Below are 17,121 nucleotides of genomic sequence, written 5' to 3' on the forward strand. Positions count from 1 at the left end.
TAAAAGACAAGGTGGTGTATTTCCTTCTCATACATGGTGAGTAATGAAGACATCCTGCAGATCATGCATCACTTTTGATAGGGGTTTGCAGTTCTTGCCAATTGAAAACTGATAAATAGCAATATCAGTGATGCGCAAGAAGGAATATGCTCCACTGCTTTATGGCTTCTCAGTGTGCTTTATGTGTCTGTGCAGAGGACTAGATAAACTTGTATACAGCTGAACAATGTTTTAAGGAGAAATGAGTGCGATCAGCAAAAAAGCAGTCACTAAGACCGAGCTTCGAAATAACAGGCCAGCTGAAAAGAGCTGGTCTGGTCACTGAAGGAGTAACGCATGAAAGGTTTTCTGAACGGTGTTCGTGTCCAAAGCACAAAAGGGGAAAGACTGGGATTAGGTCAGGAGAAGAGAGGTCTAGTACAGGGGAGACTGCGTGATCCAGAAATTTGTTGGCGGGTCAAGGAATGTAAGTGGCTTGAGGGAGCTGTGATCGGCAAAATGACAGAAAGTAGCTTTGCTCACCTGATACAAGCCTGTACTAGGTTTGATCAGAAGGTGAGAAAGTAGAATCTAGAGTTTTTCAAGAGACCATATCAGCTAAAGGAGGAGGTTTAAGTATTGAGGGTGTTGTATGACAAGTAAGGTTTGGCATGAAGGAAGGTGAAAGCATGTGAAGCTCTGTGTTAGTAGCCAGCGAGGGAAAGGAATGGGACAAGAGCTGGTGGGAACAATCATTTTATCTGATGGACCTGCTGAGTTCAAGCCCAAACACCTTCTGCCAGGATATTCTGGGGCGCAGCCGCTGCCACTGTTGAGAGGGAATCCAGGGCTGATCCCTTGTGCCTGCAGTCTGAATCAGATTCCCTGTGTATATAATTGGTGATTGATTATGCAGTAAGTGGGTCCTGCCCTTGTTGTCTTTTTTCAGTTTATTATTCTTAAGTACGGCATTTAAATCAGCTGTGCGTTTTTGGTAGTCTGAAAAATGTAAACACTTTATGGAAAGAAACGTAAGCATTAGGATCGGAAATAAAATATACTTGTATCTTTTAAAAGGTTTATCTTTACTCTTAAATATGCTGATTGGGCTTATTCTTTTTGCTTAGTCTTTGTGGGCTGTTAAAATCAGTTGCTTTTTCCCATCTCAAGGAAATGCATCTTTGACACTTCTCATGACCTGAGTCACGATGCTGTCACAGAGCCAGAAAACATCCTTAACGGTCATGGGTAAAAGAGCAGAGCTGCCGAGGGTGTGTGGTGGGTGGAAGAGGGAGAGAGATTGCTATGGTTTACTTCAGTTCCTATTCTATGGGTGTTTCAGACAAGCCATTTATTATAATTATCCATGGATATTATTATCAAGTTCTCATATGCAGTGGTTCTCAAGGCACTTTTTTTTTCCACATAACTTGGGATAAATATTGTGTATTCAACCTGGATTGAATTCAGATGCTAAAATATTTGTGCTAATTGTTGCAGCTAGAGCAAGAGAAAATGAGGCATAGGTAAAAAAGGGGGGGAAGCCACAAATGCATTAACATGTGGTTTGTCATCAGTACTCAATTCTAATAAGCTAAGCCCTTTGGGTAAGGGGCTGCTATTAAACTTTCCCTGTCTCCTCACTCAGCACAGCTGCATCCAGAGGTGTCCTTCAGAAATTCCCAGACCAGTCATTTTGCAGTTTCTAAGACAAGCTGCCCAGCTTTTCTGACTGTGTTGTCCCAATAAAAATAATAAAAAAAGAAGTTTCTAAAGATCACTTGATTCTGTATCATTTGGTCTGAGACACCCAAATTTTCTAAAGTTCACCATACTGAAGCTTCTCGGAGTCATCCCTGAAACAAGGCTTTGCTTTCAAAACTATGTTGATACGAATTATGATTGATAGAAATGACAAGGGGCAGTAATAGTGCATACTTGTTTTCTCAAGCACTTCATCATTCACCAGCAGACAGTGTTAGTAGAAGTCCCATGTGCAAGAAATTGGAGTTACACAGTGTCTACGCTGTGCCTAGAAGCTGCCTGTACGATAACCTCATTAGTGGAGTGTTAAGTCTCAGCTCACATAGTACTTTCCTTGGAAGAGTTTGCAGACTCAAGTCCAGTGCTGTGGTAGCTACAGCCACAGCTTCTGGTCCACAGGTGGCTTATGGCCACGCGTTGGGGAGGATGGGCAGTGCACCATCACAGTTGTTTGCAAAAGATTCCGTAGCTATGCCCATAGCAGTTATAAGAAACTAATCTTGCAGTCTTTTAATCTGTGAAGACTTGAAGGTACAAGGTCTGGTACAAATAAGATGGCAACATCTGGACCCCTCCCTGCCCATGGCTGGCGTTTACTGGAGATGATCTAAGAGCAGAAAGGCTGCTTTGGCTGATTTTGCTGGTAACCACCATCTGGAGCAAACCAGCTGAAGTGTTACTGCTGCTGCCTGCTTTATGGCTATGCAAAGCCTGGAGCCAACAGCTGGCAAACAAGTTTTGTTGTTGTTCTTACTTCAAGGAGAGTTTTGCCCATAAATGGGCTTGAGCTTTGCACCAACAATATTTCTAGTTAAATAAGTCCTGAAAGGTGATTATTATGCCAGACTTGTACGTGTGGTGGTGGAGGAGTTGTTTTCTAAGGAAATGCTTCAAGGCACCTTTACTGTGCAGCTCTTTGAGGAACTTCAGCACAGCAAACCAGTATCTGTACAAAATGAGGAGGGGAAACGGCAAGGGAAGAAGCAGACATTTTTGTTGGATTTTCAAGGAAATATTTTTTTTTTTTACGCAAGGCAGTTAACGCTATGGATGTCTTCACAGCTACTGGTGAGAGGTGCCACGGTGCCTGGGACACTAGCTGTTCTGGCAGAAGTGGCTTCCTCTCCTTTTTGATTCCTCTGGACTGCTAATGTAATTTCTTTTCCATGCAGGAAGAGAAGAAATACACGTGGAGGTAGGCAAAATGGCCAGCTGTACATCACTAATTGTAGAAGTAAATGACACGTTCAGATCCCAGCTTGAGGTCTGAACTGTTCTTTCATAATCCATCTTCAGACAGGTAGAGATAACAGATGGCAAAGGGGTCACAGCAGTTCCTTCTCTCTTCTAACCTTTGCCAAGGATAAGAGCAGATTTTTGGGTGTCAGTGGGATGCTTTATAACTGAGGGACAAAGTTTTTGAAACTGGAGATGGAAGAAAGAGAAGCTTGAGAAGGACGAAAAAGGAATATTATGAGGCCATGTTCAGATTTTGAGTGGATGACGCTGATGAGCAGCTGGAAGAGCTGAAGTTCAAGGAGCTGGGGTGAGAGGGCAGAGGACTCCGTCTCATCAGTGGCTGAGACACTTGGACTGGCTCTTGCATGTCTCAGCAGAGTATTCTGACTTAGAAGCTCGCCTGTCATCATCACATGTCTTGCCTGGATGCAAATAGAAAGTTCTGCTTTCTTAGGATAATCATGAGATTTAGTGCAGCGGTGTTTCAAAAGGTTCAATATCAAGCGGCTTTAAACATTATGAAAACAGCCGGCTGCATTGTTTTCTCCCATCCATTTCAATGGAATCAAGTTAGTGATAGGTTTTGGACTTGCACCAGTTTAGCTGAGAGAAAAGTTTTCTTTAGGTAGCTAGATCATGTGCGCATACGTACTGTGGCTAATACGGAATATTCTTTCTTTATTGGGTCTAACTGTATTGGAAATATTGAGGGTTAGGGTGTGAAATGAGCCTAAATTTGGTAGGATACAATTCAAGGGAATTGCAGTGTAACTTTAATTTAGAAGCAATTGTTAACTAAAATAATTAGTTTCCTGACTTTTTCTAGGAAAATGTGTAACATTTTACAAAGAAAGATAAAACACATTTGACTGAATAAAACAAAACATAAAAGAAAAAGCCCATTTTGGCAGTAATTAGCGCTCGTGGTGTTGAGTGCGTTTCTCGGGACGCTATTGAGTTTGTCTGTCAAGCTCTTCCAAACGACTTCTGTGAGCCAGCATTGCTTCCGCAGGGTTCTCTATTCAGGTCACAAGGCAGCGTTTCTCACCAGGGCGCTGCTGTTTCCTCTTCCGACTGTAGTAGATTACAGATTATACTGGAACATGTCTGAGAAAAGGTCAGAATCGAGGGTGAAAGTCTTGGAACTGAAGCTGGGAAGCTTTCCATTCTCATCCGGGAAACTTATTGTATTGAATAAAAAGCAAAGCAAAATAAACCACCACATCCATGACACTTGTGTTTTTCCTGCCATTTTCTGTCTGCCAGTTAGAAAGGATTTTATTTCCCTTGCATTATATGATTAGTGACTGTGTAGTTGTGGAATCTTCAGTGTTACACTAAACAGAAATAATGGCCAAACACAGTTCATTTTTGTATAACTCAGCCTCCACATGATTGCATAGCCTGGAGTTACTGCGTTTTTATTTACCAAATTAAAGATGTTTATATGTAGTGTTAATGTCAGTAGACTATGTGGTACACTTTGAAATGTAGTCTGTTAAATACTGTAAGATATAAAAGCTAATCAAGTGGGTTTTGAACTTTAATGACACTGCATTACTAAGCTTTTTGTATTGGAGTAATGGAAGAAAAATGAAAAAAAATCAGCATAGAATCATTTTATTATGAGGCTGAGAGGTGCTTGATACCGCTATAGTTTTTCATGAACAGTGTATAGAGAAACTAAAATCCTTATGATCATTACTTTCCTACTAGAAAAAATGCCTGGGCCAAGTCCCATTTGTTCTGCTCACTAACAGCATGGAATTTCTCTCTGCAAAAGAGGATCCCCCAACACTTGAATGGGGAGACACGCCATGTACAATTGAAACTGCCAGGGGAAATTTAATGGGTAAAATGATTTCATTTCAGTTTGGTGGTAAGTTGGTGTTTGCATCCCTTAGGCGTTAGGGTGTAGTTTTGGTTTTAAGTTCGATTGCGAGTTACTGAGTTCCCTTTCCCTCTGACAGGGTGAGGCTGTTGCCTGCATGTGCAGCTAGGATCTGTGGTACTGGTGTATTAGAGCTAGGTTTAAATCAGGTAAGAAGTGATTTGGTCGCATTAATGTGGTACTATGCGTGGACTAAAGAGAAGGGCAAAGTAACGGTACAGCGATTGGTGGGGCTGCATCAACATAATTCTTTCAGGATCCAGTAAAGTCTCTTTGCATAACACTGGCTGCACTGTGCTGTATTCACAGATGAGCTCCTTGGGGCTGGTGGGAATATATCTGTCGTGCTGCATTTTGATATATATTTATGTTGTTAGTAGCTGCAAAAATCAGGATGTTTTTCTTCCTCTGTCCTCAAAGATGATCTCTGACAGTAGTGCCCTGAAGTACTCTGTTCAAATGCTGACCAATTTGAAATCTGGCCTGAATTCATCAAGGCTCTTAGTTGATCAGAAGAGGACAAGTGTACTGTATTAATTGCTTTCAGTTGATTGAATGCTTTTTATACAGTGTTACAAGCTCGCAAGTCTCGTACGTTTTCCCCTGGGTGTAGCCTTCCTTTCATATCCAAAAGTATACTTTGAAAACTTAGAGAAGTGTGATTTAATCAAATGTTTAAATCTCACATTCAGGCCGTAAGAGTATTTTATAGGTTTAACGATGTTAGTAAATAAAATAATGGCAAATAAGAATTGTAGCTGTCAATAACTTAACATTGCAGTGGCGAAGGTACGTGGATAGTGGGGAGCGACTGTTCCGTGTAGCTGTAAAGCGGGAGGCGTTGCAGCTGGGTCACCGGCCCTGGGCTGTGATGAGGAGGCAAGGGCGAAGCACAGGGACCCAAGCCCGGCTCGGCCGGGCCGTACCTGGGATCTGCTCCTGATGTCTTTTCCACAGATGTCCAGCTTTGTCAAAACCCAGTAAATCTTGTGAAGTTTATTTTCCTTATAGCATCTGTGTTTTATAATGGTGCTTTTAATTTGTTTTTTCTTTGTCTGCTGGGATTTCTTTTGTCCGGCACTTTCAGGCCTCCCCTTTTTTTCCTCGGTGGAAGTGAGTCCGTTAATGATGGCTGGCTTGGGAATACACCCCAGCCAGGCCGGCACGGCAGCCGCTCCCTCTGTCTGACAACAAAGCCCATTGTTGTTTTCTTTCTTCACTTTTATCCTCAACTTAATCCGTTTTTCCTTTGAGTATTTGTGGAATAAAATGTCTGGAAAAGTGTGGCTCAGGTTTTGGGTGAATGATATGATGGCGGTTTTGTTGCAGACTTTCAGCAGACAGGTACGAAGGCAGAACTGACTGATCATATTTTCCGTTTTTCAGTAGGCAACCTTTATCCAAGCTAATGCTGCACTTGTAAATAAACTTCTCCTGTCAGACTACCAGAGCCACGACATCCTTGGCTTTTTGCAAGTCCCTTAGTAAAATTAAGAAGAGATTTACCAGCAGCTTAAATAGAAACATAAGACTTTTTTTCTTTTATTTTTTCCTCAAAGGAAATCTAAAAGGCTGAATTAGGATTAACTGTGGGCATTTTTCTGAGTTGGGTTTAGTTGTGATAACGAATTTGGACCTTGAGTCTGTAATGTTTGAGTGAAAATAATGGAAGTGCTGCCTTTCACGTGCATCCTGAACTGTGGCCCAAGCTGGAGAGGGAGTGCAGGCAAACGGGAGGATGCACATGGGGGAAAATAAACTTCAGCCTAAACTGGCTTTAATGTATTCTGTGCACAGCTTTTGAACTATCGTCGGAAAATCTCTTTTGTGGCAGCCTGTGGAAAGACAAATACTTGACCAAAAGGACTTGCCTTGCACCGGGTCCTGAGGGCCGTTAAGCTCACACTCTGGGTGATTACCAAGGGAAGGTGCCTCATTGCTCAGGATGCTCTGCTGGAAATGTTCAGACTGCTTTTTGACAGGGCATGTTTGCCATGAAATGACGATTAGTTTTCTCTAAATTAATTGTAATGGAAAGTATTCCTTGAATAGTCAATAGGATGTGATTTGTGCATAGCTGTCCGTATACAACCAAGTTTGCATTTAAAGTTCAATTGTCAGTGCTAATTGAAGCTACTCTATTGAGGCTGTAATTCCAGGGTTTTATTCTGTATTAATACACATTATTTCCTTATAGGAATGAATATATACCGTCCACATGTGGCAAGGTAACTTGAGTACAGGATTCTGCTGTATGAAAAATGTTTGATATTTCTAGCGGACTTAAACTTTGGCTTATTTGTTGCTTGTCCTTTGACAGTGAATCAACAACTGCTTGAGCTGTAGAAATAATGTTGATGCTTGACTGCATTCTTTGTGCTCTTTTGGCCTGATATGGCAGTCTTGTGCACACGCAACTCCTGTTTACTGCAGGAGGAGTTTCCTACTTCGAAGGGCCGGAGGAACGGAGGGTAACTTTGTCAAATTTCTGGATGGGTACAAGAGCATGGTATAAAATTATGGGGTTTTAAAATGATTTATTCAACATAATGTGTGATACTATTTTGTTCCAATGAAATTCAGAATGCACAATACAGCTTCTGCTGAATGCTTAGGAAAGGAACAGCCCTAGTCATATGAGTGCATTTACTGGATCCCCAAGGCTACGCAGTTAAGACGACAGGCATGTACTTCTCTGATAGGTCTGAGGCAACGTACAATGAAGATATAACTGTATAGAACATTTCCATCATAAAAATAGCTAAAAATAATTCAGTGTAAACAAGAGAAAATATTTTTACTCTTTGTATTAAGCACAATTTTCTTTAACCTGACTCATCTACACCATCTTAATATTACTGTAGTCAGATTTTCACAAAAACTTTACCGTGAGAAACAATTTGTCTCCTTTTTGTAGCATTCCAACTTCTAATTTTTGACTTCTATCACTTATTAATTACATTTATTTGCAGTAAAGCAACTGAATGTTGCTGCAGAAAATTTAGATTGGCAGGCAGTAGTTATTGGGTTATACGTTGGGTATTCACAGCTTTTCCATTTGTTACGATTTTTTTTTGTTTGTTTGTGCTGTGAAGTGTTGTGCATTGTGAGCTCTGTTTTAGTTAATTTTTTATTGATGTTTGTGTACATCAGATTAAGCTATACATTTAAAAATGAAATGCTTGACCTCTGAATATTTTTTTTCAAGAACATGATCTTGGATTTTGGTCCCATTCAGCATCTCTTTTACATGGTTTCAGTTCTCTCTGTATAGTTTACTAATTTTTTTTTGTTTACTTTGTGTTTTCTTATGTGTGAGCCTAAAACTTTGTAGGGTGTTGTTGCTACAATTAGTAAAAAACTCCTAAGGGATGACTTAATCGTGCAGTTTTCTGAGTATCCTTAACTGCCTTGGGATTCCTCCACTTGTATGAAAATAAAAAAGCTCATCCCTGTGTAGGAAGGACATCTCTAAATGCCTCATTTCTCTGCATGCAAATATCCTATTGAATCAACTGAAGGTTTTGCATATGGAAAACTACATGTTGTTGGGAGCGGAGGGCACTGAGTAATTAAATGTGGCTTGAGAGAGAGACGACTGTTACAACCCAGTCATTTGGTTCAGTAGTTCATAGTTAATCATTATATTCCTAACAAGTAAAAGAAAACAAATTACAGACATTTGGAGCCCCCTCTGTAGATACTGTTGCTGTTCGCTGGGTAGCGTGCAGTTGCTCATGGGGAATATAGGAGAGTGAAACACTTTCAGAGGCCTTGATTACATGCAACAGTAACTAATTAGACAATAAAGCAGAAAACTATTCATACTCCTTTCCATGAGAACCAAGAATGCATTATGAAAATAATCTTAAAAAAATTAGTTGCATCTCAGTCTTAATTTAAAACTAAGCTGGTTTGGTGTGTCCCGTCGTCCCCCGTCGTCGTTCCCCCCCCCACCTTCCTGTTTTTTTTTTATTCCAAGTTGATGCAGGAAAATTGCTATTAATGAAATCTGCTCTCTGAGACTTCAATAGGCTTGTTATTCATTAAAGCCTTGCTATTTCTCTTAAAATGTATTGACCAGTGTTCAAGCCAGACACGTAACACAAAATACACTTTGTAATTTCATCATTTTTGTTATTGTGCTTTTCTAAGATGCAGAGGTCTATGGACTTTGTAGAAAAAACAAATAAACCCCCTAAGCTTACAGTTATATAGTATTAAAAGAAGAGTAAAGGAAGCATTGAGTGTCTTTAGGATGACGAGACATTCATTAAGATTTTTCCGCCTTCCTTTTCCTATTTTCAATCCATCTGAAGTACCATTAAAGCTTTTCAGGCAGCTTCCTGTGAGAAACCCTTTTCTGTGCTGTTTTTCTTCCTTGAAAAAAGGTGGCTGCTCTTCAGTCAGATTGTATGGATTTGGCCTGGGATTTGTATAATATCTATGTAGAATGCATCAGTTGTTTAGGAACCTAATTCCCAATATGGCTCCCTTTTGATTAACAACAAAGCCAGCGTTTCACAGCATTATAGGAACACAGAAAAACAAGTTAATGATCTAAACCTTTTAATTCATGGTTGCTTGTCTATTTAAAGTACTTTTGATTCTGTTATAAACAGACTGGCCCCTTTTTTGTTTAACTTCTTTCTTTGGTTTCTTCACATTTCTTTCTTTACTGTCCATGAAATTTGTAGCTAGTTTCCTTTTCTAACTGAAGAATGAAAGGTTGTGACTACAGAATGATACAGAAAGTAAGAAAGCGTATCTAAACTGGGCGTATATCCAGCACAGACCTCTTTGAAACAAGCTAAATTTAGGGTTGTTGGGATTTTTTTATGTTTTCCCCTTCCTTTTTTAAGTACCTATAGTTTTGTTTTCTTCTTCTTCTTCTTCTTTTTTGAATGAAGTCTGTTACTTTTTTGATACTTTCTTGATTTTTACATTTAGTTTGGCATGGCTTTATTTTATATAGTTGTTATTTTCCTCGGGTCTTAGTTCAGCAAATTACTATTATGTGTGTCTTTATCCATAGAGACAACAAAAGCGACCTTTTCAGGACTTTCAATTACCAATACTGTATGTGGTACTTTAGGAAAATAATTCCCTTCCAGATTTTCTTTTTTTTTAATAGAGAATTGGAATCCAGAGCCTGTTCTTCAAATCGAACTTGAAAACTTTTTGGTGAACAAAACTGTCTGGCAAGAAGCAGCAGCAGTAGGAATAATTTCCCTTCCATGGAAGGGGACCTTATCCACATATATAAAAATAAATATTTGCTGCTTCCACTGTCATTTATTTTTTACCTGAAATGAAGATGACTTTTTAAGATACATTTTTGCTTACAATAGGAGCTCATTATTTCTTTTTCTTTTTTCTTTTTCTTTTTTTTCTTTGGCAATGGCTTATTTCACACAGTTGTTAGAAATTATAAATGAAGAAAAAAAATCCAATAATGTGTTTTATTACGTCTCTATCCCATCAAGGTAAATTGAATAGCCAAGACACTTACAATAACTTCACAAACAATAATCCTGGGAACCCTCGACTCCTGCCTCTTCCAAGTTTGACTGTGGTGTTGCCTCTTGCTCAAATCAAACAGCCAATGACATTAGGGACCATCACCAAACGCACAGGGTAAGTGTATTTGCACAAACCTTTCTTAATGTTGTTATTTATAATTAATATGAAAATAAGTTGTAACTAGTGATACTTAGTTTTATTCCTTATTTTAATTTCAGTTGATGTAATTTAACGGCAATGGAAAGGGGGTGGGGGAGGAGGAGACAAGAAAAGAAAACCAGCACAAGATAAGTAATCAAAACCTGAAAACAAATCTCTAAAAATTCAGGAGTATTCATTTGGGTGGGTCATTTTCTTGCAGTCTACCATATAGGAAATACTGCAAGCTGACATCAGGAGAAGTTTCACACCAGGAATTGGTATGAAACATAAGCAGAGCTGTATTCAATCAGAATAAGTTACGCTTTTTTTTTTTTAAGTTTGTTTATTTTGCTTTCCAAACTTTTCAAGCAGAAATGATTTTTGACTATCAGGAATGGAAAGACAGTAAGCCAGGTTGAGCATAAAGACAAAACTTTATCCTGCTGTTTTCTTGACCTTATTTTTCCTCTGAAGTGTCTGTTCTGTACTATGAAATTCACGTGTGGACTTTCATTCTGGAGCCAGCTGCACTTTGGTACTTTTTACTGTGCCATGATAAAGCACTTCAAAATATTTGTCATTAAAAGCTCTACTAAATATATGTATGTTATAATAATTAAGAAGATTTTGTGAGCTTCATAAACTGTAACAATTTTAAGTTAATTGATACTGTTCAACAGTTCATATTTTTCTCTTGCTAAATTTCAAATCTTCGTTTTTTGCAATTAATACATAAAGCTAATGGGTGATTTTTTTTTTTTTTTTTAATTTCCCCTCTGCCCTCCCCCCCTCCCCTTTTTGGTTGTTCAAATCCCTGAATTTTTTCTAGTTAAATGTCTGCTTGATCCGTTAATTTACAGATGGCTTTTCTATTTTTAAGTGAAATAGATTGAGTATGGCATGTGGTTGGACAAAACAGTTGAGAGTCCTACAGGTTCATAACCTTTTCCTGCATTTTGGCAAATGGGTGCAGGCGCTGTCTTGCTTGCTTCAGTGGTTTCTTGTTCAAACCCCAATAGTGAGGTGAATTTTACCTTGTGTTTCATGAATCAGGAATGATTTTTCAGGCAAGAGCTCGTGGATATTCCCTCTCTCCCTGCTTAATTCCCTTATTTTGTGCTTGAGTGTTCAGGACATCGTGTAAAATCTGTTATTGTTTTGTTTAGCACACTAAGTATGCATGATGATGTTCTGAAGCTTACATATGTAGTCACATATATACATGTGTATCTATATACATGTCTATCTAACAATCCAGTCCTGCTCTTGCTGCTGTAAACAGGAATTTCATTAGGCTTGTTGAGCCAAATTGTGAACTATGAACACGCAACTGTCCTAAGCACAGAGGCTGTTTGCAGATAAGTTCCTGAACTTCATAGATAATTGTAGATGGAACTTAGAAAACAGTATGAGGGTAATGTTGTGGTTTAACTTCTTCCACACATACATTTCAGTTTCTTATTTTTGCTTTTTTTTTTTTCTGTTTACAGTTTAAACATAGGCAAGGGGAAAAAGATTGTGCTAGCAATCAGGTGAATTTTGAAAGTATAGAAAGGTGTGATCTTGCATGAGGACAGGAAGGGAGGCAGCATCAGAGAGAGGTTGGCGTGTGTAGAGATAAGCGGGAAGTTACAGTTCCTCAAAGAGGGAAAATACCAAACAGGTGACTTGAAGAGTACAGTCAGAGAAGGACAGAAATGTAATTCTGGGCTCTGTTGGTAGACTCCTGGAAATGGAATAGACACTTAGAACTAGGTGGGACAAGACATAGAAAGAAAATAAAAAGCCATCTGAGGGTCTGCCGGGAGAAGATAGGGGGATAGGAGCAATGGCGAGGATGATGATTTGAAAAAAAAGTACTTGGTTTACAATAGTAATTCATGGAGCAGCCTTTACAAAGGCTCTTTCCTTAATGCTGTGGTGATACCAGCAAACTTTTCTACAACTGTTGCAAATATAATAAGTCTGCATTATTTTATTTAATGTTCTATTCTTACATATCTTAAATGTGTTCAGAGAGTGTCCATATTCATAGTTTTCTTTAAGTAAATTTTACTATTCACGAACTGTCCCAGTCCTAATATTTTCTGTAATTTTTGAAACTAATTAAATTTAAAATATTTGGTGAGACTGGGGGAGGGGGCTTGACTGGGGTGGGGGGGGAACAGTCATAGGAAGTACCCTGCTGTGTAAATAGAGTTTTCATGAATGAGGATCATGATTTTCAGTGAAGCCTGTGTAGATGTGTAATGCTAAGCTGAGAGCTTCCTTCATTTGTTCTGCATCCAAAATATTTGATGAAAGTACACAAAATTAACATGGAAAGCTGTATTTATAAAGCAGGGATTTAAGAGGAATGCCTAGGATCCAAGAAGCCTGGCATGCCTAAAATGACCAAATTGAGACAGCAGCCTTAACTTAAACCTCCAGGGGGCAAAGCGTGTGTTTAACATATTTAACATCTGCCCTCATATTTCTAGAAACACATAGCAATGTAAGTCTGTACAGTGTAATATTTAGACAGGACAGGGACCATCTGCCTCACTCTGAGAAGTGTAGGAGGCATGTATTACTGCAAATGGCAAAAGACAGATGTATTTACACCTACATGGTCAGCACCTTTAAGCACTGCTCCGAGGAAACAAGGCTCTTCTTTGGGAGCAGCTGCTTAACCTTGTGATTGTGCAGTGATCAGAAAAGGAGACGAACTCACTATCAGTTGAATTTTACAGTCGCTGTTCAGTAGCCCTCAAAGCAGATTCCTTTTCTGTTGTTGCTACTTTTAAAGAATTAAAAATTTAATCTGTTGCAGTACGTTTGTAAAAGGCAACACTAAAAGAATACCATATAATTAGCAATTCTGGATTTTTCCGGTTTATTGCTTTTAATGTCTGAAAAGCTGCTGTAATACTATACATCTTAATTAAATTTTGCAGGTTTTATTAACCAAAAAGTCAAGTTGGGTTTTTTTCTGCTGGTATCCAGGACAGCAAAATATTTTTCAGGTACTGAAAGGACTGATCAGTGCTCTTAATATCATCTGTCTGAAGCAGAGCTGCAAAGCATGTCATTTTACTTGACAGGTGGAATGGCAGTAAATTTTTTAAAGTGTTCGCTGTAGCCCTATGGGAATGAAAGACCAGAATCTGGAGTTGTGTTGTTACTGCGCTGTTCATCACAGATGCCTTTTTTTTTTTTTTTTCATGCAAACTCGTAGATTTTGGAACATTTTCTGATCAGTCATTAGTCTCTTATTCTGAATACAATTTACATTCTCAGCACTAAGTATCTCAGAGCATTACCTCCCTTCTTGCCATCACTATCATTTCCTTGTTCCCTGCCCTCTGTTTCTTCCCTTGCTTTTTCAAGTCTCTCATTGTAATTTCCGCACCTTCATGAAGCACTTAATTTTTGTCCCTATATTTTGTCATCCCATTGACTCGCTTTCCTGTAGTTTGTACTGTCAGCACATTCTGAGGAGCAGATAGGCTTTCCCAAAGGGGCTCTAACACTAATGAGTAAGGAAGCATCTTATGTTTTAAAGATTAGGGGGATGTAAGACAGTAAAAGAGCTAGATTTAATAAGTCCTTATGTATCTGTGCCTCAGTTTCCCTTTCAAGATGTTAATAGCAATGCTGAATTCCTTCTCAAGTCTGGTGAATGGGTTAATTCATTGCTCATTTACAAAGAGCTTATAGATTTGAAAGGGGAAGAACTGTATGATCCATCTCATGCTTGTCTATAAAAGGCAGTGAATCAGAATAAGTTAGAAGACAGCTTTGTGCTTTACCATAGCTTTATAAGTGTTCCTTGTGTTTGTGGAATGAGTCGTAGTTAGTTTCCAGTTTGTAAGAATGTGGGGACACAGATGAGCAGTAATAGGAAAGAGGGAAATAAAAGATGCAATAATTGCCCCAAAAGAAAAAGTATTGTAGAAGTTAGCTTCTCTGACAGCAGCATTTGTTTTAACTTTCTCAAGGGATATGGTCATTATATTTGTATCATACTTCATTCTCAAATTCATTACAGCTTTAGTGAAACACCAGGATGTAAGCTGCATTAGTTGTGTCTTGCCAAAACAGAGACATCCCATGTACCTTACAGGAAAAGAAATAAACTTTACTTTGTGCCATCCAAAGGATTTAAGTAGTGAGTTTTTAAACATGAAATTCTATCCGTTCTTCATCTCATCCCTCATTCCACCTCCAATAAGGAAGGGTAAAAGTAGGTAAAGTGTCTGATGCAATTTTATTATTTTAGTGTTTCTCATTTGCTTATATGTACTGAAAATCACTGAGATCCGTTTGTTTTATTTTGTCTCGGAGAGCTTAACTTATCCCAGGTTCTACTGCTGAAGCAAACAAAAATAAGGAGTGCAAAGTCATGATGTCATGATACAATTAAGTAGGAAAAAGTAACAAAAAAAGTCAAGAAAAAAAAGTAAAAAATAAAGCTAAAGAATTCAGTACAGTAGGTCAGCTATCCTGCATGCTCAAGCCAGACATTGTCTTTCTGGCACATTTCTCAGATGTGTTTTATTTCATCTTTAGTTTTTATAAATACATTTTGGGTAATAAAGCAACTACTGTAATGATTTGTAATTGATATGAAATACAGTTATTTGCACTAAATTTTGTTCAGATGTCACTATTTATGAAAGGATTTTGGCTGTGGCAGCATATAGCGGTGAGGTTTAGAATAAGTGGGTATTGTACAACTTATTAAAAGCTTAAATAGTTTTTATTAAACATTATAACACAAAATCAAAGAATGTTTCAGTTTTCAATTTGCTAAAACTCAGCATCGGGTAAGAAATTAAGAAAATTCTGTTGGAATTTTGAATCATAAATCATTTTCATTCCATGATTTTCCTTTGGAATTTCTCACTGGCTATGAGAACAGGGAACCTCAGTGAGTTTTCTGCCTTGGCATTGCTGTGTTACTGTCACCGAGTGTAGCCATCTGGTGCTGTCTTTTCAAGGTTGGGTTATCCTGTAATTTGTACATTCTCTCTCTCTGTCTCTCTCAATTAGCATACCATCCATATTATGTGAAGGAAATAGTGAAAAACTATTGCTTATATAAGTATCATAAGAAAAACAATGGTCATCTTAAAAGAAATTAGGTCTTGTGAACAGAAAGTAAATGCTAAGTTGTCTCTCTCATACTTAAGGCTTTTTATTAAGACTTTACTGTAGTCTGTGGAAGTGTAATTACATTTTCTTCATGATACAAGATTTTGTATCCATGTTAAAAACAAACAAAACCTTCCATTGAAGCATGTATCCACCTGGGTCAATGTGTAATTAAAATAGAGAGAATTTGTTAATTTGCAAGTATAATTGGGTCAACATAGTATGTTCTGCAAAAAAAAAAAAAAAAAAGTGCCTATGTTATCATCTTCTAAATTGTTCTGATGAGTTCAACTAAATGTCATTTGTCTGCTTTTTGCAGACAGAGAAACTGAGGCAGAGAGGAAAAAAAAAAACAACTTGCCAAAACATCCAGGGTCATAATTTAGAAATTCTAAGCTCCCAGTCAGATTCGACCACTCTCCAGTGACTGTTCAAATTTACACTAGATACCTTGTAGGTTTTAATTTGTATTGGCTATGGGTTATGCAGAAGACTTAGCTTTCCATTAAATATTTAATGGAAAGTGCAATAGTGCTGCGCTAATTTTCTGTTGAGCCATTAGAATGGTCTTTGACTCAGGGACTGAATGTGTTGACTGTATAGGAGATCATACAATTCATACGGTTCATACAATTTAATTGGGTTTTATCCCTATTCAAAGATGATATATTATGTCTAGAAAGGCATCTGGTTCTACCAAATGAACACTCTCCCTCAAAGTGTTAACCAAACATTTATTTAAATACAGACAGCTAAAGGTTAGTCCGTTATACAGAGTTCAAAAGATCTTCAATATGGTTTTTGGCCTATGTTACTAACAAAAAAATAGGGTTTTTTTTCTGCAATATTCTATTCTTATTGGATTTTTGCATCTTTGCGTGTCAAAGCATATACGTCTTAGGTTTGTACCTTCACCTAAATATTTTTTTAAGAGGATGTCTTCATTCATTGATGTGCTCATGTCAAATTCAGTTCACGGAATTCTTTTTTATCAGGCTGGTATCCTTTTAATTGTGTAGGCATATGGCAGATTACTTTATACATCTTTCTATGGTAGACCTTTTCCGTTAGTTCATTGCCTGAAAATATTTCATTTGGTTCAACTAGCCAGAATTTATTGCTGAGTCAGAGTATACAAAGAAAAATGACACATTGGCATTTACAAAATCAATTATTCGGCAATTTTGTGGATGATGTTACATCCCAAATGAGAATCAAAGAAGCCTTGAGCATGTGAGTACCTCTAAATTTACCTCCTGTTCCTCATTTTCAGATTTTATGCGAATGTCAGTACAGTGATGGCTTTTTCAAGGATGATGTAAAGAACAAGGGAAATATCCATTAAAAATGCACTAAAATTAATGGTGTGTGGTACCACTTTCTACACTGTGCAAAATACTTGAACAGAAAAGAAAATAAAATCATGGTGTAGATAAATTACTGAGTGG

The 17,121-nt window shown here is 38.0% G+C and overlaps 1 protein-coding gene across 8 annotated transcripts in view; it reads left to right on the forward strand.

Moving 5' to 3' along the window:
* Positions 1-17,121, forward strand: part of BCAS3 (BCAS3 microtubule associated cell migration factor) — a 376,521-nt gene that overhangs the window by 130,740 nt on the left and 228,660 nt on the right. For all 8 annotated transcript variants that reach the window (XM_049804065.1, XM_049804069.1, XM_049804071.1 and 5 more), the window contains exon 16: positions 10,360-10,510. In XM_049804065.1, the coding sequence (XP_049660022.1) occupies positions 10,360-10,510 (151 nt within the window). The remainder of the gene's footprint in view (positions 1-10,359; positions 10,511-17,121) is intronic.

Source organism: Accipiter gentilis, chromosome 6 (assembly GCF_929443795.1).
Source record: "Accipiter gentilis chromosome 6, bAccGen1.1, whole genome shotgun sequence".
Classification (NCBI taxonomy): domain Eukaryota; kingdom Metazoa; phylum Chordata; class Aves; order Accipitriformes; family Accipitridae; genus Astur; species Astur gentilis.